The sequence below is a fragment of the Asterias amurensis genome, chromosome 1, assembly GCF_032118995.1.
Source record: "Asterias amurensis chromosome 1, ASM3211899v1".
NCBI lineage: Eukaryota > Metazoa > Echinodermata > Asteroidea > Forcipulatida > Asteriidae > Asterias > Asterias amurensis.
The window spans coordinates 24,126,312-24,151,830 of NC_092648.1; the positions used below are offsets into that span (position 1 = coordinate 24,126,312).

The window sequence follows — 25,519 nt, forward strand, 5'->3', positions numbered from 1 at the left end:
GAATCGTGGCCGAACAAAACATAGCGATGTTTAAGATAATGGCTTAAATATGTATGCATACAGTGAAGCATACGCCCATGTAGGCCTACTTGTGAAGAGTTTGTTGTATTCAGGGGGATCTAGCAAGCAAAGAAAATCATAAACGGCAAAATGAAGTACTCAAATTTCTCAGCATACCACTTCATTTCTTCGTGCTCTTCCCCCTCCGTGCATCACATGCAAATTCTCGATGCATTATGCCACTCGCAAGCGACCACCCACCCCTCAAGATACGTGTAGTCAATGAGCGCGCTGCTAACCAGTAATTTCGAATATCCCCGTGGGGCACAAGCGAGGATTCGCGCCCCGTGCTGCAACCGGCTACGTACATAACCCTGGGGGTTGTGAACAGTGAATACGACTCAGAACCATAGGAAAGGTGTCCACACACATGATCAGTAATGTAGAATTAATGCACTGGGTTGTTATCCACTCTCGGGCCTAGCAGGGTACGATAGCACAGCTTTGATATAAATATAACTACCACATGCGGCCCCTGTATATACACGCAACCTGACTGATATCTCGTATGCATTGGCACTATATATTGGACATTACTTGCTAAAGCTGCCGAGTTGTCCACGCAGGCTGTGTTATGACTAGCTGTAATGTACGTAATACCTGTTTGATCGACGGCGTTGCTCTTTGTACAAAGGCCAAGGCTGATTATGTGCACTTGATTCCTCTTGGATTTACAGACCGTTAGAACAGCGTGGAACACCCGGCTTACGTAAATACATACACAGCCTCATTTTACATTCAAGTGCACGGCATTTTGAAAGATTCGGCGCGGTAAACAAATGCATGTTTCTAATGAAAATGTTCCAGTGGTGTTCTTATCAGAGGTTGTGTTGACGAGGTGTGGACTTGTGGCCGGAACATAATAGATGCACGCATGATATGACAAGGCGTTGCTTAAGTATCGCTGTCATTAATTACCCAGCTAGTCTTCATGCACTAGAAGGTGTCTCATCTGCCCTTTCTTATGCCTCCTGACACGGGTATCTCGGAGGTGACAGATGTAACCTCCCCAAACCCCATGCGTCAAAGATAACCTCGTGTGTGCTCCAAATCATCAGCATTCTTCCTCGGTATAGCAACAACGACAGCCGTAGTCTTCACCCAAACTCCGGATAAGATCGTGTTCTTTCATCGTTTTTTCTCTCTACAAATTGCCCTGTGGATTATTTTGGGAGTGTTTTTACCGTGGCGGCACCCGGTCGGGAGTCCCTAGCGTCTAGGCAAGCCGTCCGCTATGGGAGACGCTGGCTTTATTGCGGGCGTGGTGTTCGGTTCTGCAGCTGCGTTTGGATTCGTTGCTGCTTGTCTATACTCGGCCTACAAGGCTATCAGGCAAGTCTTATTACTTCAATTGTTATCTCCTTCCTATAAATCACAAATTATCAATATAATTTAATTATTTGTTTCAGGACAGGGTTATAGTGCTTTACAGTCATGTCTCACTCCATCCATTAGTGTATGGTACCCCTGTTTTAGATTTAAGGTATCACTTTTCTTTTTTGGTGAAAAATACAAAATATAATATTCGTTACAAATGTTTTCCCACCTTAACCTCTGGAGCGATCACCCCCATCACTCCATTGCGGTACCCCCTTAAAAATAAACTACTTGAAAAATTCAAACGAAAGGTCCCGCTCGAAAACCTGCCTCTCAGAACAGGAAGTGAAGGGCCCTGCCTTCAGACACTCAAACCATCGATGCGTGTACATTCATATACTCACACAGGCAACCTGTATGATTTCAAAGAGAAGGAAACCAGACTAAGTTCCTTGATTAATATTGATCCATGAGATTCCACGAGCTGGGGTCTAAAAGGAATGTGAAATGGTTGATTAAAGGAACACGCTGCCTTGGATCGGTCGAGTTGGTCTTTGAAAAGCGTTTGTTATAAAATGTATATGGGTAGAAAGATGTTTTAAAAGTAGAATACAATGATCCGCACAAACATGCCTCTAAATTGCACGGGTTTCCTTTTACCTCGTCGACTAACTCAGTAAAAGGAAACCACGCAGTTTCGATGCAAACTTGTGTGGATCATTGTATTCTACTTTTAAAACATCTTTCCAAGCATATGCATTTTATAACAAACGGTTACAAACGCTTTTTTATAGACCAACTCGTCCGATCCAAGGCAACGTGTTCCTTTAAAGGGGAGTTTTACAACCATAAGGTCTGGCTGGTTGTTAGTTTATCCATGCAGTGCTTGTTTGTTTGTTTGTTTGTTTGTTTGTTTGTTTGTTTGTTTGTTTGTTTGTTTGTTTGTTTGTTTGTTTGTTTGTTTGTTTGTTTGTTTGTTTGTTTGTTTGTTTGTTTGTTTGTTTGTTTGTTTGTTTGTTTGTTTGTTTGTTTGTTTGTTTGTTTGTTTGTTTGTTTGTTTGTTTGTTCAGATGATCTTCCCATCAAGGGAACTCAGCAAACTCCCACATGAGGATATAAACGCCAAACTGGCAACAGCCAATCTCTCCCTTACAAACATCGGTTTAACATCTATGATTATGAATTGCAGAAATCAATAACTTGTGATTCAGTTACTAGACGACAATACTTATTCTAGTCATTGTGAAACTGTGGTTAGACGGGGAATTGTTTAAATAGATTTTAAATTGTTTAAATAGATGTTAAATTTTGTCTGAGATAAAGAATGTTAGTTTTGGTTTCAACCACATCGGTGTATACGGTTAAAACCAGAATAAATATGCAGTATTGTGTTGGTACAATTTTTTTAATTTTTAACCAAGATGATCTCAACAGGGTAATTTATTATTGGCAATATAAACACTTTACGGCCATGTATATTGGTAACCACAATGTAATTGAATTTCATAGATGGAAATTTACATACGGGGATAACGAATATTAATTTTTGTTTTACATACACCGATATGTGTTAGCACTGTATAATCAGTACTTTCCCGAGCTCTGTGAAAACAATATAACACCTTTTTTGAAAAGATGGATTTCGTTGCTTTGAGTCATTCAAAAGAGTCTATAATTACCTATTCAAGCATGAGTTATAGGGTATAACGCAGGCAGTTTTACCAAGAGTCGTCGCGCTCATTCACAATTTCACTTCAAAGATCATCATGCCCCTTTAGTATCTTTTATATTTTAAATTCACAACAATAGCAAGATACAACCGCTGATAAAGCTACATATAGACCAAGTCAATGTCTCGCACGTCACCAATACAACTCTCATTGTGTGTAGGCATAGGCCTCCGTACCGGAGACACATGCTATATCCTTTCATTTCATTCCCGCCATAACCGACTTTCTTGTACCGAAAGGTTACGTCGGCCAATATTATCGTCTGCGAGCGAACAGTCTCCTGGGACTCCTTAAAAACACGAACGCACAAAAGCTACTCCCCAAACCCCTGCCGTTTCATTGTCGAGACGTTACGGCTATTATATGGCAAAGGCTATTGATAGTTCTCTGCTGGCTTTCAAAACGATACCAGAATATTGTCTGTTCAGTTTATTTAAGAAAATGTGTCTTCCGGTAGATACATTCCAATTTCAAGAGTCGCATTACCGACTATGACGCATTTCCTATACATTTGAGAGTAAATCAATTCAATTCAATTATACAAAAACGTTTATTTTTACACTCTTATACAAGATGAAATAATGTAACGAATCATAAAAGTCAAAGAACCAAAATTAAATTTCAAAGTAGATACAAAGAGTAGAACAGATCTGGAGAGGAGTTTGGAGGTTGGTTACGGAAATCTAAACTTGTGATACCAGCCCTAAAGGCCAAGACGGGCGGTCAAAGAGGCAAAAGATTAAGACAGACATTGGACTGGACAGACAAGCATGCTTACACGAAGAAAACTTTAATTATTTAGACATATATAACATTAAACATTGTTAAAATAAACAAACATTATTTTAAGAAAAACTAATACTAGAAATGTCATTGAAGTATAGACAATGGTAATCGATCAAAAGCAATCCACAGTCAATCGATTGGTTTATTTTGGCATCCTAAAGTTGCATGATTTTATTTCCCAATGGCGCTTCTTCTCTCCGCACAACAACATCTCGATATGATTCTTCAAACAATATTGAGTAAATTAAGCATAATAAATTACTCATGGTTATGTTAGTAATTAACTTACCATAAAGGGTCATACCACTACTCAATTCTAGCCTCGTTATTAATTTGTGTCTGAGATCATTAAGATGGCTAAAACTGTTGAGACAATGTGATATTCTCGCGGAGACGAGCAGATTATACTGTTCGAAACGCCAATACACCAAACCGAATCCTTCTTATAGGGTCAACACTTCTCCCAAAAGAAGTTGGTTATCATAAATTAAACAACGGGACTGGAGCAATGTGCATGGGATTTTATAAACGGCGCACAAAATTCAAGTCCATCACAACACAACTCCATTGACAAAAGACGGCAGCAAATCTTATACAAGCAATCGGTGTTGATGTTTAGATATCCTAACCTATACATTTTGTCTACGCGAGCGAAATCACATCTGTTACGGTTTACATTAATTTCAAGAGGAACAACGACATTGAAAACATATGAAATGGGCCACTGCGTGCCTTGCTGCTGATTGTGCCAAAATAATAAATGAAAGTTTGCATCTCGAAAAATAGGGAATTTAAATTAAAAATCAGGTTATTGTGCAAGCATTGTTCTCCTACTTAGGTTCGCCACAAATAAATTAATTGAATGGTTCCATTCTAAAGATTGCACAACAATATACAACTCCCCAATAACTTTTAATAACTGTTAATAGTGTCATTTACACAATAATTAATGAATTAATTTTTATTATTTTTTATATTATTTTTATATATATATATATATTTGATTAAACCTAGAGTGATGACGTATCGCAAGCACAGCTGGTCATTTGGAACCGTCACATTACATACAAGTATTCAATAAGACTTGGCAGAGAGGGCACAAACAAGTAACTAATTACATGAATAACAACCAGACAGATTGGACAAAACCTGAATAAATTGATGAAATAGCACACCCTACCATACAATCACCTAATTACAAAAGCGAGAGAGAAAGATAGATAAGAAAAAAACAGAAAAAAAGCTATACACGTGCACCGATCTACCACGGTATGTGTAAACCTTTTTTACAAAAAGAGCGAGCTTTGACATTTCGTGACATGAGTCAAGATACTTCATGCGTAATAATTTTTTTGACAAATTTAATTATATGTTGTATCATAGTATCATATTGAAACATCGTGGTATTCATAGAAACCACAATGAGTCAAAATGTTTTTAGAAAAATAACAACAGCTGAACTTTATTTTGAAATTTGTCCCCTTTCTTGGCCTAAAGAGTGGACACAAACCGTAAGCTGCTAATTCCACACAAAATCTAAGCTTTGATGTTTTCTTCCGTTGTTGAACCATGCACAATCGTGCCTTCAGGAAATTCAACCTCTCTGGCTCTTTTGTAAACATGGGATTGTGATGTCATGGGTTGCTCGTTCCGTTCATCAACACACTGGATATTATTATTAAGCGGTGCATTTTAAAGGCACTGGACACATTTGGTAAATGTCAAAGACCAGTCTTCTCACGTGGTGTATCTCAACACAAGCATAAAATAAACCTGTAATCTTTTTAGCTCAATTGGTCGTCAAAGTTGCGAGAGAATAATGGAAGAAAAAACACCATTGTCGCACAAATTGTGTGCTTTCAGATGCTTGAATTCGAGACCTCCAAATCAAATATTATTTTACTGAGAAATTACTTCTTTCTCAAAAATTATACGCTACTTCAAAGGAAGCCGTTTCTCACAATGTTTTATATTATCAACAGCTCTCCATTGCTCGTTACCAAGTAACAATTATTTTGAGTAATTACCAATAGTGTCATGAAATCGAATATAGTAACGACGGATCTGACAAATTGCTTCCACCATAGTCCATAATATTATTTACACAAAATGGGGGGGTCTACACATTTCCAAGGTACAGAAATCCACTTTGAAGCCAAGCATATTATTGTTTGCCGACAAGTAATGGACTTAATTTATCACGAGCAATCCAGTGATCCTGCAATAGACACACGAGCATGAGATGAGGCTAGTCCTATTGGATAATAAAGACTTGACATTCTCTCAAACAGGATTAAACGACTGCGCAAAGACACACTATAATATGCAGCCAGTCCTGTCGATAATTAATTTAGATGATATCTTTGCCAAATAGTCAGGCAATTTGCTCTCTCTCCGCAAACAGGACGTACGGGCACTGCGTATTATACTGAAAGACGGCTTAATTATCATCATTATTAAACAAGTGCTTAATCTGCGGTGGATTCCATTAATATAATGGTTAATAAGAGCATCTTGGATAAGGCATGGTCGGTCTTGAAGATAATGATAGTAGAAAGATTCCCGTAGAATATTACTTGCTGGGGTGCTGTAGTTTTTACGAAATTAGTAAAACAATCACACACAAATAACTGTCTTCTCGGTTTTAGCATGTGACACGTATTTACCAGTTATGGTGTTTTACCATGATGCTAAAATAACTTTCGTCTTACTGAGATGAACATTATTTTTGTGACTCTTTTTACTCATTTCTAAAAAACTACAGCACCCCAGCTAGCAAGTTATATTTTAAGTGATGCTTTCTACTATCATTATCTTCAAACCGTGTAAGCTTAAAGGCAGTGGACACTATTGGCTTAATTACTCAAAATAATTATTATCATAAAACCTTACTTGATTACTAGTAATGGGGAGAGGTTGATAGTATAAAACATTGTGAGAAACAGCTCCCTCTGAAGTGGAGTAGTTTTCAAAAAAGAAGTAATTTTCCACAAATTTGATTTCCAGACCTCATGTTTAGAATTTGAGTTCTCGAAATCAAGCATCTGAAAGCACACAACTTCGTGTGACCATGGTGCGACAAGGGTGATTTTTCTTTCATTAATATCCCACAACTTCAACGGCCGATTAAGCTCAAATTTTCAGAGGTTGGTTATTTTATGCATATGTTGAGATACACCAACTGTAAAGACTAGTTTTTGACAATTACCAATAGTGTACAATGTCTTTAATGTAAATCTGTGGACATTGTGCTTTGTGTCCTACAAAAAGTACCCAAATCCTTTAAGGTAAGGTCACGCCATGTGAGAATCTTAATCATGTTTGCCGCCATTTTGTCTACTCCACGTCTGTTTATATTAGCCAAACGAATGATCCAGACTATATAGTCCAGCAGCTATTTGAATCCATCGATAAAGAACATAGATCATCCATGGTCGCTCAAGTTATCCCTTAAATACACCAAATCAATAGTCAATTCCCTTGCTTAGTATTCCATCGATAAACTAAAGCGTTTATGCAGAGAAAAACCGTACAGAAAAACGTGTGCACTGTAATGGTTTAATTAAACAACACATCTAAAAATAAAGTCAACAGTATATGTGAAATCAGCTGAATTGAGCCCGATGTTGGGCATTGATACTGTGTTTCACTGTTTGGATGGAATCTTGGGAATTTTTTAATCAGTTGAAGTTTGCGGTAGCACCAATAATGTAAATCTATTTTGAGTAGTGTTGGTTCTGAAAAGAACCGTTGGTTGACAACTCCAAATAACTCTTTAGATTTTTATCGAGGGGGCGACTTCTGTATACAAGAGGAAGAGTGCACTATTTCAAATGTCCACAGATTTACAATAAACTTACAGGGTTTGAAGATAGTGATAGTGGGAAGCTTCCCTTCAAATATTACTAACTGAGGTTCTGTGGTTTTTGAGAAATGAGTAAAACAAGTCACACAATAATTTTCGTCTCAGGAAGGTTGAAAATTATTTTAGCATGTAAAATCCCATTAACCAGTTATGATATTATACCAAAACCATAGCATAACTGGTTAATACGTTTTTACACGCTAAAACTGAGACGAAAATTATTTGTTTTACCAATTTCTCAAAAACAACAGCACCTCAGTAAGTAAAATTTCAAGGGACGCTTTCTACATATCATAATCTTTGAACTGTGTTTCTAAGTTTAATATAAATCTGTGGACAATGTGTTTTGTGTTAGGAAAAAGTACATAGACCCTTTAAAGTATGGGCACATATGGGACCCTCTGCCTCATATCTGACATGGTTTGAATAATCTGCATAACTAGAAATAAACAGGACTTTATTGAAATTAAAAACTGCATTCAGGGAAGATGGTTGGGTATACAGAGCATGCGCGGACTTTTTTAGTCATGGTTATTCATGATTGTAATGTGACGTAGGAGCGAGGATGGTTGAAGTAGGAACGGATGTCTAACGTTACGTTGGGGGAGAGCGTGTAGTGTCTTCATTCATCTGTTTTCCCCGTATGATATTATTGTTTGGGTTCAGTTTAATGAAACGTGTCCAGATAATATATTTTTTATTAGGCCTAACACAGTTAATTTAGAATTTCGGGATGAAATGTTATCAGATTGATAGCGATTATTTTCATTTCTAAAGCAATGCCGCGGGGGGGGGGGGGGGGGGTGAGGGACAGCGCCTACCATTCCATGCATTAGGGCCGGATAAGTCAATGTTCTCGTGTTACTTTAATTTGCCACCTTTGGTAATTGTCAAAAATCGGTATTCTCTTTTGGTGTATCCCAGCATATGTAGAACATGGCAAACCCATGAAAATTTGGCTCAAATTGGTCATCGAATTTGCAATAGAACACCCTTGTTGCCTTATTTTGTGTGCTTTCAAATACATAATAAAAGGCTTCAGCTGAAGCCTTTTATTATTAAATTGATCGAGAAATATTCAAATTACCACTTTCTCAAAAACACTACTTCAGATGAAGCCGTTCCTCAACAATGTTTTATATCATTAACATCTCGTCATTACTCGTTCGGCTACCAAGTAAGTTTTTATGATGACATTTATTCAACAACAACTCTGTTTTGAGAATATTATGATTCTAAAAATCGTTTGGGTTCAGGATTTTTCTGTTCTCATTTTGATCTTCACTTTCAAATAATGACAACGTCCTGACTGCCTATATTCTCTCTTACCCATCAGTTTGGAGACAGTCGTTCGCGTTATCTCTTCAAACGAAATTGATGATCCAGAGATTTATTGTGTCCTTATGCTCTACAGAGAATAGCAGAGTCACATTGGTGATGAAATGATAAAATTTTGATGACTAGGAAAAGGCTTTTTATTGCAACCAATGATCGAGGTGACTTAGTACACGTTAATGATTAAAAGACACGTCTACACGTCCCAAAAGCTTATCGTCTGGGCAAGGCCCAAGTGTGTTCATACGAACCTTTTTGCATTATACCCACTGCGCAAGCGCTAACCGTTGAATGAGATGCATTCTGGTCTAGCTAGCGATCAAACTTGATCGCTATGTAGCTAGACCAGCATGCATCTCATTTCATCTCTAAATGCTCGCGTACCGATTACTTGCGATAGGGTTTTTCCAAAAATATAGTTTACAGAATGCAAGTTATTTATTAATTCAGTACTCCATTTTTACGGATGCAATTTCAAGAAATCAAAATCACATGACGATTAAATGCTATCTCTTCTTATCAATTTTATTATTGTTTACATGATGTTTTACGCTCTTGACTAAACCAAATCCCAGAGAGAAACAGACAATCATGTAAATGATGGTCACTGCGTCACTTTTTACATTTAGTAGACATTCAATGACTTTAAAGAAAGATTTCATTTTCATTTTTACATTTAAAAAAAACCCCACCTTGATACGAGGACCGTAAACTTTCTTTTTTTGGTTTTAAATTTTAATATTTGTTGATGATCTTTCAGTACAGTATGAGCATACTCGTGAATAGACGAAGCCTATGATGTAAGTAAAATCATTTTAAAATAGACATGTCCTGTTTGTTTGCTTATATGCCATTCTATTTATTAATTTTATTTATTTATTGTTATTTATTTATTGATAGGCCTAATTGTTCTTTGAATTAAGTTTGATAGAAGTTTTTTATGTATCTACTTCTACTTCGACTTTACTACTCGGCAAAGTCCCATGAAGGGATATCGCGCCAAGATTACAGTTTCCGTATTTTTATATATTATTTGGGCCTTATTATTTTTTGTATAATATATGTAAAGTTTATATTTTTTGGATGTTACATGTTAAAATATAATATCTACTTGTTCCCTTTTTCATGCACTCACCTGTAACCGATTAATTCTTGCATACTAATATTTCTAACATTTCCTCCATCTTTGTTTTGATTTATTTATAACAAAACAGGTCCACTATTTTATTCTAAAACATTTTGAAATATCCCTGAATGTCTCAACTTTTGCTTAGAACTATTTTTATTACATAGCATGTACACACAACAAATACAGATATGTCTTAATACTATCGTTGAGTGAGGTCTTGATTTTATGTTATCTTTTTTATTGTATAATAAATGAGAGTACATTAGCAGGCGGAAGCAGAATGCAATCTCGCTGCACGATCGCGCATAATAGACGCTGAGCATGACATTCAATTCTGAATCAAGTAAGAATCATTCGAAGAGAAATTGACGATCAAAGATTGCGTCCAAACCTTCCATTAGGAAGGGTCGCCTCGCCCGAGTTCCCCCAAAGAGAATCGCAGATTCGAGGAAATTGGATATTGAAGATCGACTCATGTTCCCGATGTCCAGATAACGGTGTTGATATTGTCGACTCATGGATGGGTTGGGTACAAGGTACAACTGGGCAACATAAAACATGAAGGGCTTTTGCCGATCAAAGATTGCGTCCAAACCTTCCATTAATAAGGGTTGACTCGCCCGAGTACCCGAAAAGAGAAGCACAGATTCGAGGAATTCGGATATTGATGAACGACTCATGTTGCCCATGTCTGGATCGTGGTGTTGATGTTTTTCGACACATGTGTGGGTTGGGTACAATCATAGAGCAAGGGTACAATTAGGTACAACTGGGTAACATACAACATGAAAGGCTTTAGACGATCAACGATTGCGTCCAAATCCTCCATTTGGAAAGGGCCGCCTCGCCCGAGTTCCCCAAAGAGAATCACAGATTCGAGGAAATCGGATATTGGTGAACGACTCATGTTGCCCAGGTGTTCGGATAATGGTGTTGGTATTGTTGACTCATCAATTTGCACTGTGGGTGGGTTTGGGTCCAAGGCAGCCTACAACTGTGAAACAAATAAAACATTCATGAAGGGCCTTGGAAAGCTCATTTTAAAAACATTAATAAATCATTCATAATTAAATAGCTTAACATAATGAAGGACCTTGGAAAACTCGTTTGATGCATTTCATTCATTCATTCATTCAATGGTTTATTAAAATTCTATTCAATTCGCTGCCAGCAGCAGAATTAGATGAACAGTTACATAGTTAAAAATGTTGAGTAAAACATAGTTAATGCATAGTTAATTAGCCAAACATTTATTAAGCTTAAAGTTTGGAAAACTTATTTAAATACATTAGTACAAAGTGGTAGCTAAACATTGAAGGGCTTTGGAAAGCTGATTCAATTTTTTGTTGCTGGTATAATAAATCTCAAAGGAAACTGACTGGGTAGAAATTAACGGGAAAATAAAGGTTTGAATGCAGAGTAATGTGCCGGTGTCGCATGCAATTATGTCCTCTATGCAATACTATCCGGAGGACATTATTGCGTATGCAATAATGTCCGCCGGACGGTTTTGCATATGCAATCGTGTCCGCCCGGACGCTGCTGCCTAATGCAGTTGTGTCCGCCCCCGTGCAAAAACCGTCCTTGCGGTAAGTTAATCGCCCTTGGTCGAGGGAACACTTTCGCCCTTTTTTTTCACATGCTAAGTGCATGTCATGAATGACATGGGAAATGTTCGGCCGTTGGGGTATTCACTGCAATCATAAAATACGTGAATATTCATGCTGCATATCCGCTTACGCGCCATAGAGCTATTTTATATAAAAAATACGCGCGCACATACATGTACAGTCATGATGTCCGCCGGACGGTTTTTGCATAGCCCCGGACACGATTGCATATGCAAAAGTCTCCGGAGCGGACAGTATTGCATGGCGGACACAATTACACACATGTAATTTTCGTACAGTCACAGTATATCATGGGAAAGATTTTTCCCTACAGGGCCATCCATCCCAGATATTTTTGTTCTTTGAAAATATTCTACGAAATGGCAGCCATTCTCCTTTTTTTTCCAAGTTCAAATCTGCGATGTTCATCATAGCTTAATATCTTTCCAGTGACATACCTGAATGTGTGCGAAATTCCATGCACGTATAATAATCAAAAAGCACATTCCCCCTAATATTCCCCTGTCTGCCCACTAGACAATGTTTCTGTTGACGAATGAACATTCATGTACTTATGCTACATTTTATTTGCGATATTTATGGCCACCTTTTTTTGTTTACACACTACGACACCATATTACATTTGGCAGTTTTTCGTATCAGAAAAAAACGACAACATGCTTGGCATTATAATTTACCCGTTCTAATTTCCTTTTTGTAAAGATGTTTTTTGTTTTGTTGGCTTGCACATTTGCTTTATATAAATATAAACATCATCTGTATTGAACGATAATTAGTTTCTTTTGTATGCAGTGAGTAGGTCTTGACGACTCTTCTTAAAAATGCACTGGTTCAACAGTTGAGGGCGCTATGATATGAAATCACAATCGGAGATTCAGCCATTAAAGAGAAGGCGTATAACTCAATTAATGGCAATATATAACTTTTGATTAGAAGCCTACATCAGCTTTATGTCTTCTGGTGGACATACCTAATGTCATTTGGAGTTGTAGATTTTCTTGCATGAAGGCCACGTAACCGAGATATACTAACAAACAAAATACAGTGGTGTAGGAAGATACACCGGGGGTCGATTTCACAAAGAGTTAGGACTAGTCCTAAGAGATATCAAAAACGTACAGCTAGTCCTAAGTTAGGACTAGTACTCGTCCTAACTCAAGATAAGACTAGTCCTAACTCTTTGTGAAATCCACCCCGGGGTCGATTTCACAAAGAGTTAGGACTAGTCCTAAGAGATATCAAAAACGTACAGCTAGTCCTAAGTTAGGACTAGTACTCGTCCTAACTCAAGATAAGACTAGTCCTAACTCTTTGTGAAATCCACCCCGGGGTCGATTTCACAAAGAGTTAGGACTAGTCCTAAGAGATATCAAAAACGTACAGCTAGTCCTAAGTTAGGACTAGTACTCGTCCTAACTCAAGATAAGACTAGTCCTAACTCTTTGTGAAATCCACCCCGGTCATATTGGAACACAAGTACAAGCGTTATAAAAGTAACAACTGAACAAGTTTTGAGATTCGTCCTTTTTTATAACATGATAACAACAGTTGATTAAATGTAAGCTTATGTTTTTTTTCCACTAAGGCGGTATGGAAGTCGTGCTTGCAGAAAGTCCAAGCTATGTGACTCTTCGTCTCTGTTATTAAGACTTTGTCACAGGTCACCCTTGCATAATCTCAGAACGCCAACAAAAGTATGCACCAAAAAGGGATCCGTCAGTAATACTCTCAGATATAACATTTGTTTTTTGTGTTTTGTTTTTTTAATTACCATTCACTAATTATAACACATTAAATATGTTTGATTGCAAGAACAACTCTTAATAAGTATAAGGAACACCCTCAAACGTGAGATTTCGTGAAATCTGAAGGCAACGTGTTCCTTTAGAGGAACACGTTGCCTTGGATCGGACGAGTTGGTCTTTGAAAAGTGTTTGAAACCGTTTGTTATGAAATGCATATGGTTAGAAAGATATTTTAAAAGTTGAATATAATGATCCACACAAGTATCACTCGAAATTGCGTGGTTTTCCCTTACCTCGTCGACTTACATGGTCGGTCATTTATGGGAGTCAAATTTATGGTCGACCGTGTTAGTTCGTAAAGTAAAAGGAAAACCACGCAATTTCGAGGCAAGTTTGTGTGGATCATTGTATTCTACTTTTAAAACATCTTTCTAACCATATGCATTTTATAACAAACGGTTACGAACGCTTTTTAACGACCAACTCGACCGATCCAAGGCAACGTGTTCCTTTAAGGCATCTCATGTAAACTCAAATATTTACCGCAAACATTAAGTCCATGTCTGCGTCACGCGTGGTGCTCAAAAAGTTATTATAGGAGTCATATAATGATAAATGTAGAACGATTGGACACTTATTTGCTGAAGCGTCGTTTCCAAACTGAACGTTCCCGCCCGTTCGTCCCAACGAAACAAGGTCGTGTCACGGAGGGCAAGGTTGTGTCTAAGCCTACATGGATTCGTCCATGTTGTTTCGAAGGGAGTTTTAGACTTCACAGTGCGGGGGTGGATGAGTTTTCATGTTAGAATCTAAGGTGTGAGCAATGGTTAATATAACATTTCAAAGAAGTTCGTTCGTGCATTGCCTCAAGTTTTCTATGAAATGAGAATGACAAATTTAACTGAGTGATTATATTTTGTGACACTCATTAACATTCAATATGTTTAATGTTCGCATTAATTACAATCAGCTATGAACTAACATTAAAGATGCACCGTAAGTGACTGTTCCCACATGTCTTGAGCTATTAGGATGGCCAGCATGATAGTAGGTTGGATGGAACAAAAATCCGCAGCCTTTTGTTTCTCAAGGGTGCATTGTTAAAGACACTGGACACTATTGGTAATTGTCAAAGACCAGTCTTCTCACTTGGTGTATCTCAACATATACATACAATAACAAACCTGTGAAAGTTTGAGCTCAATTGGTCGTCGAAGTTGAAAAAGAAAAAACACCATTGTCACACGAAGTTGTGTACGTTTAGATGGTTGATTTCCAGACCTCAAATTCTAAATCTGAGGTCTCGAAATCAAATTCTTGGAAAATTTACTTCACTTCGAAAACTACGTTACTTCAGAGGGAGCCGTTTCACACAATGTTTTATACTATCAACCTCTCCCCATTACTCGTTACCAAGTAAGGTTTTATGCCAATAATTATTTTGAGTAATTACCAGTAGTGTCCACTGCCTTTAAAGACATGAGGTTACTAAGTTGTTCACATACACACCCTAACTAAAACGCCACTCCAACCTATAAGTATTCAATTAATGGGAACCACAATGAGCCTGCTGGGCAAAATTCTGTTCCGACCTTCAAGAGACAGCGTGCAGTTCCCATGTTGATACAGGGGGAAGGTGTTTGAAAAAAAACCACATAGTTCTTCGTTTACCATTCACCGAGGCAGCAGAATTTCTTTAGTATTAGTGTGTGCATAAGGCAGTGATGTAGTCTTAGAAACTTAAATGTCAAACGTATACGATTAGCATATCGTACAGCACGGGTCTGTTACCCGCCGGATCGCAGTGCACTATGCAAACCATTTCCAGGGAGTCGTGAACCAGACTGTGGAAGCTGCGCTGTGGAAACAGCAATTTACAGCGTTGATAGTTTCACAATGAAACCAAAGACCAAAATTGCAAAAACAAAAACAAAACAAAACACAAAAACCAAAAACATAACCACAACCACAAACACACGACAACGGCAACGACAACCACAGCGACATCAACAATGACAGCGACAAAATACATCTATCACCACAATATACAGCAACAGCAACAACAACAGCACAACAACAACAACCACAACCACACCACTATTTTATGATTCGAATTTGACAAAGTTAAACGATACAAAACAAATATTATTTGTCGTTTTCCAACATATACTCACACACAATAATTATTTACAACTGTTGTTTGGGTATACAAGCTTGTAGGGCGAAGAAAATAAACAAATAATTGTAAAATGTTAGTAGTTGTCATTGTGTGAGCATCCTGAACCAGGAGAAATACAGTCCTTCTCTATTAAGTGAACATTGCGTGAATAACAGATTGGGTTAAAACAATTAATTCGTTCACACAAAATAGATACCATGTTGGCAATCGTGCTTTCATCATGTGTGCATATGGGTCTCTCGACCCCCCCCCCCCCCCTTTGCGCATTATGACGTGTGTGCGGCACCATAATGTAGCCCGAGCCCTAAATGTAGCCTGACATGTTTGGGGCTACATTTAGGTCCGGGCAACGTTTAGGGCTCGGGCTACATTTAGGTCCGGGCTACATTTAGGTCCGGGCAACATTTAGGGCTCGGGCTACATTTAGGTCCGGGCTACATTTAGTGCTCGGGCTACATTTAGGTCCGGGCTACATTTAGTGCTCGGGCTACATTTAGTGCTCGGGCTACATTATGGTGCCGCACAGACGTGTGTCATACGGTGTTTTATAATGTAAGTGTTAACAGACATTTTAATGGTTTATTGTATCCAGTTTATTATTAATTTTTAAGAGGTAACATTGCTTTCCAATAATGCTTATCTTTTACTTAAACGGCATAGCTGTTTCTGCGGCTTCCTTTTTTTAATGAAATTGTATCTTTTATCAAGTTTTTTCTTTTTTTAAACCACGGCTCCGGACTTCGGCTACGGTTGGCACTTTCTGCCTGTTTAAAGTCCCGTAACCGAAGTGTTTTCAAAATGACTTACGGAGCCAAAGTCGGAGCCAAGTCACAAACACCTTTACTTTCTCATTTCGAGCCACGCCTGTGACGGACCTCTATCTACGAATCAAATACGGCGAATCAACAGTAGAAGACTCACTTGCCATACCCGAGTTACTGTCCAACAATCCCAAAACGGTATTTATAAGATCTGACATCAAAATGACAATCCTTTTGTGGCATTTTTATGGTGCCAGTTAAACTCTACAAAATATTGCCAGTGTAACGAATGCGTCTGTATTATTAACATTTATTACGTGGAAATAATGACATAGAGAATTCCTTTATAAGAAAGTATTTATAATGGAAGTCTGAAAGATTAGGCTTTGGATACATGGAGTAGGCCTATACAAGTTTGGTAATTTGCATATTCAATTTTAAGATGCTGTAAATAATATTGAATTTGTCACTCTTCCCTTTCGAGCGCCCGAAATCACACCTGGATACACAGAAATTATGTCCACGTTCTGTATTTAGCTTTTTGGAAAACGCATACAAATATTTTCCTTCTTAATTTTATGTCAGGAGTTTTAATTAACACGCGTTTCCCCCTTGTACCATATACAGCAACCATCTATCCGTTAGTTCTGCTTGTCGACTATGATGCACAAAATAAAAAACATAAAAAAAATTGCTGTATAAAGGGAGAAATTGTGCTCCAGTTACAAGGTGTGAAGTTTAATTAAATATTTATGATAAAAGCACAACCCGAGGGGCGGGTTTCGCGTTGTGTCTCGCAAGAAACAAGTTGCGTACCACGAAGAGGCTAAGGCCTACTGTGTTAAAACAATGTAATATCCTTTTTTGATAAACTAAAGTTAAGAAATCTTGTTTTTCGTTCATTATATCGAAAAAAAATGTAAGCTGTTTATTGTCTTATGTATAGTTGGGACATAGCTCAATTTGTCATAGAGATTTAACAAAATTAATTTGTGAAATGGAGATTATATAAATTCTTGCTTAGTTTAAAAAGGGATGGCTTCATCCGATGAATCACGAGAGTGAACAAAAATTATAAATAATAAGTCTCACTATGCCCAGTCTTGATTCATATTGTTTCACAGATATCTTTATTTTTGTTTACACAGATTTTTGCTATTTTTTTTACACTTCACTGTTACACTTTGACCCATAACAGTTTTTATCTTCTCAAAATACACCAACAAACAAGAACACACAATTTTATTGAATTAAAGGCTGCCCTTTGTCAAACTGAGCTATTGTGATGCATATCATTTTCCAAACATACTTATACTCACGCAAGTGAAGAAAAATACAAATCCCTAACTCAATTACAGTTATGTGAAATATAATTTTATTTCGTACTCTTTCAGAGCGAAATTTGAAACATGATGTCATCGGAAATAAACAACAATGTGACTGTACATTCCAAAGGGGAATTTCTTTGCCAGTCATAAAGTCAAATTCAATGCCATTTTGATTGAAGATACATTAAAATTCAGGAGTGAACTAAAATTTCTTTGTACAGACCATTCTAATTTGAAATGCGACGACATCGGACATACACTGAAGGGTATCACACACAGTGACATTTTACAGCATTTAAAGGAACACGTTGCCTTGGATCGGGCGAGTTGGTCTATAAAAAGCATTTGTAACCGTTTGTTATAAAATGCATATGGGTAGAAAGATGTGGTAAAAGTAGAATACAATGATCTACACAAATATGCCTCGAAATTGCGTGGTTTTCTTTTTATCTCGTCGACTAACACGGTCGGCCATTTATGGGAGTCAAAATTTTGACTCCCATATATGGCCGACCGTGTTAGTTCGCAAAGTAAAAGGAAAACCACGCAATTTCGAGGCAAATTTGTGTAGATCGTTGTATTCTACTTTTAAAACATCTTTCTATCCATATTTATTTTGTAACAAACGGTTACAAATGCTTTTTATAGACCAACTCGCCCGATCCAAGGCAACGTGTTCCTTTAACGTGAGGCTAGAGACTTTTCTTTTATTCCCATTTCATGAGGACTCTATCCATTGAAACATGACGGGATCGCAAAACTAAATTTGACCCTTGGAACACCTCTTTAATACTAAAGGTCACGCCTTACAGTTGTTCATGCACCAAGCTCTTTAAACAAATGCATGCCACTGCAGCTGTGTATGTTCCTCACCGGAACTCAGTGATGTTCGCAGTCGGTTTTTGCAGAGCAGAGAAAACGCCCCCAGCGGTCACACATTATCTCTATTTATCAACTACAGTTGCAAGGAGTCCAGCCAATATCATACCTCACATTGCTCCAAGCACATTCTCGCAAAGCTGTGGCTAGAAATCGTTATTTTCTTTGACAGGTCCCCGCTAGTAAGACGAAGTGCTGACTAAAGTCTGGGCATTGAACCATTGAGATATGAAACATGGAACATTTAAATGTACAAAAATTAGGGTTTGATTTCGAATAATTGAAATAAAAAGAGCTGTAAATTGAGTGTTGGGGCGACAATGGAGTTCGGTTACTCACTTTTCTTTGGTTTTCCTCGGGTTGAACGCTAGTGGGCTGAGGCTGTTAAAGATCGAAATATGACCCAGCCAATATAAATAGAAATTGCTTGTGAGACATGTGTTGTTGGATGTATTGATTTACTTTTGTCTGGAGACGTGCAGCCACGAGTTATACAATACCACATTTATCGAACTTTTTATTCCCATCTCATTTTAAACCGTATGGATCTCAATTGTAATTGAAGCGGGGGCCCCTAATGTTTATGACCATTAAATATGTAAAGAAACTGTGAAAATGTCAGGAAATTTAAAAAGGTGTTTGTGGAGGTGCAGTTGTTCTGATGGTGGGTGTGGCTTCACGCTAGGGGTTATTGTTCATGCAATAAGTGATCGATTTAGACCATCAATCATCTACCAGTTTCCAGTGAAAGCTATACATGAATAGAATAGAGAAATAGTATCCTGAATTCTTAAAGGCGCTGGACACCTTTGGTAATTGTCAAAGACCAGTATTCTGACTGGGTGTATCCTAACATATAGGCAATGCAAAAAATATTCTGACTTGGTGTGTCCTAACATAATTATAGGCCATGCAAAAAATAACCAATTAATCTGTGCAAATTTGGACCGAACTGGTCATCCAAGTTGCAAGAGAAATGAAAGGGAAACCTTGTTGCACACATTATTATTGTGCTTCCAGTTGGCCTAACAAATATATTAAAAGACTTCAGACCTGAAGCCTTTTATTATTGCTTTAGTAAGAGGGAGCCGTTTCTCACATTGTTGTTTACTATATCAACATCTCTCAAATGCTTATTACCAAGTAAGTGTTTATGTCTACAATTAAAATACATTAAATACAAGGTATACTTTCGCTTTAAAGGAACACGTTGCCTTGGATCGGTCGAGTTGGTCTTTGAAAAGCGTTTGTAACCGTTTTTATAAAATGCGAATGGGTAGAAAGATGTTGTAAAAGTAGAATACAATGATCCACACAAACATGCCTCGAAATTGCGTGGTTTTCCTTTTACCTCGTCGACTAACACGTCGGCCATTTATGGGGGTCAAAATTTTAACTCCCATAAATGGCCGACCATGTTAGTTCGCACAGTAGAAGGAAAACCACGCAATTTCGAGGCAAACTTGTGTGGATCATTGTATTCTACTTTTAAAACATCTTTCCAACCATATGCATTTTATAAAAACGGTTACAAACGCTTTTGTTTTGACCAACTCGTCCGATCCAAGGCAACGTGTTCCTTTAAGTAATTGGTTCGAATTGAACTATTCAATTTGTATTTTAGCGGATGAACACATACTCTTGGGTTGTAATTTAGTTTTGTTCACTGTTCGATGAATGTAATTACTCGATTAACATTTAACAATTTCACACGCAGAGTTTGACGGGGCTTCGGGCCATTGAGGTAATCTCCATAAGTGACTAAGTTGAAGTGAAGATTTTAGGCTTATTAGTACCCGGTATTTAAAGGTACTGGACACTATTTTTTAACTAGCATAAAAACTTACTTGGTGACGAGCAATAGAGAGCCGTTGATAGTATAACACAGTGTGAGAAACGGCTTCCTCTGAAGTAACTTAGTTTTTGAGAAAGTCACTCAGATTAAAATACTTCAGACCTGTAACATTTTCAGGCATCTGGTGTTTTTTCTTTCATTATTTTCTTGCAATGACCAAAATGACCAAATGAGCCTAAATGTTCTCAGATTTTATTTTATGCATAATGTTGCGATAAACCAAGAGAAAACACTGGCCTTTAGAAAATTTAACAAACGCGTTCAGTGCCTTTTAAGAGTTATAGTAAGAAAACAAAACATTAAATAGTATCCGAACTGAGCGAAAACCGAGACAGGGGTATGTAGCAGCAACGTCATGGCTACCATGGCAATTTTTATTCAATTTGAAGAATTCCAATTGAATTTTCCACACTGTGATAAAAATAGAAAAAGGTACATTTTCAGTCTTTATTGGTGCCTTGAAATGACTTGTCAATTGGTCGAACGAAATTCGAGTCAAGTGAAACGCTGCGAGGCATTTTTGACAATCTTCAATTGCTTTCAAAATGAAGAAAACAAATCCAAACTTCTCCATGGTTATTTATGAGCATTGAATCATCTCTTGCCTCTGTAGTCATTAATCGGCATCAATGTTTTCGTGACTAGAGATAAGTATTACATTAAAGTGCTGTTTCTGTATTGAATGTTAGCAACAACTACCACAATAATGTAAACCCCTCTATAGCGGAAGAATAAGGAGTTGCTTATCATAACTGAAGTAATACACAGGACAGCACAAATGTAAGGTTTAAATCCAAAAGGCAAACGATGGCAAACAAAGACCCTTAATCCATAGCGGCGCCTTAACCCTGACAGCGAATGTGATGTAGTCTTATCGCTTGATTGGTGATGTCACGCAGGGGTCGATTTACGGCCCACTGCATTCATACCCTGTTCAAATTTTAAACAGTTATATATGGATGTTTATTTTTCAATTAAATCAGCGTACACAGTCGAGAATCATTTTTTTAAGGCAGTGGACACTATTGGTAATTACTCAAAATAATTATTAGCATAAAAACTTACTTGGTAACAAGTATTATGGGTAGCTGTTGATAGTATGAAACATTGTGAGAAACCGCTCCCTCTGAAGTGACGTATCTTTCAAGAAAGAAGTAATTTTCTACGAATTTGATTTCGAGACTTCAGAATTAGAATTGGAGGTATCGAATTCAAGCATATGCAAGCACACAACATCGTGTGACAAGGGCGTTTTTTTTCTCTTCATTATTCTCGCAACTTCGACGACCAGTTGAGCTCAAATTTTCTCAGGTTTGTTATTTTATGCATAATGTTGAGATACACCAAGTGAGAAGACTGGTCTTTGACAATTACCACTAATGTCCAGTGTCTTTAAAATAAAAATATAAGGCTATCTCCTGTTAAAATATACTGAAGATTATGAGTTTCGGCGTTTGTTCGTTCTATCATGAGCGTGAGTTCAATAACATGCACACTACACCAGCCAGCCTAGACATGGAAATGTATGAATTATTCACCATGAAGACCTGAAATTATTCACATTCTAACCTTTGGAAATATTCTTCTTGGAGTCAAGACGATTTGAAATAAAAAAATACCCCGCTAAACACTGATGTTGTACCTTTCATGACGTGTTGAAGTCTACGTGACATGGACATGTACTAGATGTTACTGAATGTTGTGTTAACGGAAATTCATCTGACAATACAGTTCCTTTGAAAAGTCACGGCCGTTCCAAGTGAGAGAAGCTGTTTAAGAAAACGGAATTCATGAGCATTGACTTGCAAATTTAAAAGACGAAACTGTCTCTAAAATGGGTTTGAATCGACATCGGAAAGTGCTTAACACACAAACTCAATTCAGGAGCGAGATATACTCACTGCTGGGAACTCTATGGTTAGCTTCTTACCTCGAATATTGACTGGTGAATTGGGCCCAGAAACACACGGCTGTATTGTAAATCTAACTAAAATTTACCGACTTTTAGCGTGATTGCTACCCTTTTTGTCACCTTTTTATGTGTATTAAAACTCTCTATAGAATGCACGTCAGTGAATAAATGTCACTTACAATACAAACGTTGAAGGTCAAAGACGTTAAGGCAAATTCTGAATCACAATATTTCCTGATCTTTATAATGTTAGAGGCAGTGGACACTATTGGTAGTTACTCAAAATAATTATTGGCATAAAACCTTTCTTGGTGACGAGTAATAGGGAGAGGTTGATGGTATAAAACATTGTGAGAAACGGCTCCCTTTGAAGTGCCGTAGTTTTCGAGAAAGAGGTAAATTTCCACGAATTTGATTTCGAGACCTCAGATTTAGAACTTGAGGTCTCGAAATCAACCATCTAAACGCACACAACTTCGTGTGACAAGGGTGTTTTTTCTTTCATTATTATCTCGCAAGTTTGATGACCGATTGAGCTTAAATTTTCACAGGTTTGTTATTTTATGCTTATGTTGAGATACACCAACTGTGAAGGCTAGTCTTTGACAATTACCAATAGTGTCCAGAGTCTTTAAAACTCTCTTAGAATGCACGTCACTGAATAAATGTCACTCATAATACAAACGTAGAAGGTCAAAGACGTTTAGGGCAAATTCTGAATTACAGTATTTTCTGATCTTTATAATGTTAAAGACATTTCTTGTAAAAGGGAATTCAAAATTCTCAACACATATTCATTATTGACACGGTATTGGGTGAATTGTATGTATAAATCGATCATAAATACATTGATAACAAAAATTACAAAATACAGGATTTGAAACTTTGCATGGCGGAAAAACAATATGGAAAGGTTTGCGGTAGCACCATGTAATGACTATCTTTGTGTTCTGAAAAGAACCGTTGGTTTCAACTCGACGTTCTGATCTTTATAATGTTAAAGATTGACAAATTATGGATTACCTCCAGATCTCTTTATTTGTTTTAATGTGTCAATCGAATGGATTATATTTAAAGATTTTACTTTGATTAAACCCCTAACATATTATAACCTTCTTTCCCCTAACACGCCAGAAAGAAATCCGAACTGAAAATAATCATGAGGCCCCATTAAGCCGCGCATTTACATTTCTCCGCTCTGCCGTGGGCTTACTATGCCCATCTAGATTATTCACGCATATTAACACGTCTGCTTGATTAATGCCTTCAACCAGTGCCTCTTTAATTTAGATCGCGCGGTTTCGTATTTCAAAAAATGTTTTCTGCATTTCATTTGATTATGCATGTCCATTATGTCCAAATTGGAAATAGTGGCCCCATGATCTTATTTGCTTTTTGGCGTGAATTATCATAGCCTGGGTTTACTGCTGCGTATACGGCGTTAATGTACGCTACTAGAAAAAAGTAAGAAACTACCAGGCTATGTAGTACGGGCTTTGAACCGAGCGGATTGGCAGACTCCGCGCACTAAAAAAGCAAAATTGCAGACGGAGGTAAAATGCTGAAAAGATTTGATGAATTGTGAAATGGCCGACTGAAGATAAGGCTCCAGGGCGCAGACGACATCTTCGCTCAGCCCCTTCGTCATGAAAAAAATAATGCCGGCTAGAATATTTGTTTAAAACCCCGACAATATTTGGTTTAAATATGCGGGATGTGTTAAAACGGAACTGACTTTATGAGTAATGTATTATTGCATTCATTGACAGTGAGTGTGGAGAGCGGGGGTACACAGTCTACCGCAGCGGTCGGCCTTGCCTCGTGGGTCGCGCATTCAAAATGAGCCAGCATTCAATGTAGACATTCTCGTGCATCATGTGCAGGTGTTACTAGTCTGTCTGACGTGCGCGTCGCCTCAAAACAAAAAGTGCTGTTATGATTCATTCTACTGATTGTCTTCGCTCGAGAAGGATCAGGATGTTTTATGTTGCCGTGGTGTGCTTGAAATGACTCATCCGTTTCTACTGTCTTTCTCTCTTGTTCACGACAGGGACCATAAACGCATTGCCGAGAAACAAGCGGAGAAGAGGGAGCAGCAGCTGCTGGCCATTAGCGAGCAGACAGCCACGGCACTGTCGGATACAGAGGAACCCCCGACCAGGACATCTCGCTCCCTTAGCACACCAGGTCTCCTGCTTGAACAGAGGCGACCGTCTGCCTTCGCTCCTCCTCCACAAGCTATGGAGAGGCGCTGGACACGCGCCGGGCTCGAGTACCGCCATGAAGGAGGCGTGGTACACATACATAAATCGGAGGACAATGCTCCGGACTCTGGAGACTCCGACTCCAATATTGCGTACAAGCGTCATCATGATAGCGGTGAGCCACCGGCATCACCAAGGGGCAAATCAACCCCTGGAACAAAACCAAAAAAGCTTCCATGCGTACCGCCTCCGCAGGTCCAAATTCAGGTGTCTTTGACCCCACAGAGCGACTCCAACGGTGACACGACGTCAGTGGAAGAAGTGACCGTTACACCGAAACCCGTAAATGTATGCACATCGGGTGACGGGTCCCGAACTCAGACTGTAACGGAGATATCAAGTAACGAAGGAAGTAGTAACGTCACTAAGACCACTAAGGTGGCTGCGGACTGGGTTTAATGATAGTATTGGTCACAGCAATTCTATCAGATCAGACTATGAAACTGACAAAATCTTCGATGGGTTATCTATGGAAGTTCATTCAAAGTACGCCAGCTAACAACCAAGTTGGATTATGTTAAACGTAACCTACTGTCTTCACTTCATTATGCATTATGACCATTCGGACTCAAACCAGTTTTACATAATAATGCAAAATAAACGCTTCAGACTTCAATCTGTGAATAACAAAAGTCCAAAACGAAAATGTAACAGACTGTTAAAGGTCGAATCTACTTCCCCTGACAATGAGTCAAGAAGAATCATCGGTTTTTACTTAAAGCTTCGCATGGAATTGAATGTAA

The 25,519-nt window shown here is 38.0% G+C and overlaps 1 protein-coding gene across 1 annotated transcript; it reads left to right on the forward strand.

The window, feature by feature from the left end:
• Positions 1-698: 698 nt before the first annotated feature.
• On the forward strand, positions 699-25,179 carry LOC139933763 (uncharacterized). The gene is made up of 2 exons (XM_071927967.1): positions 699-1,392; positions 24,563-25,179. Exons 1-2 carry the CDS (start codon positions 1,295-1,297, stop codon positions 25,173-25,175), a joined length of 711 nt encoding a protein of 236 aa, XP_071784068.1. The 5' UTR covers positions 699-1,294; the 3' UTR covers positions 25,176-25,179.
• Positions 25,180-25,519: the final 340 nt, after the last annotated feature.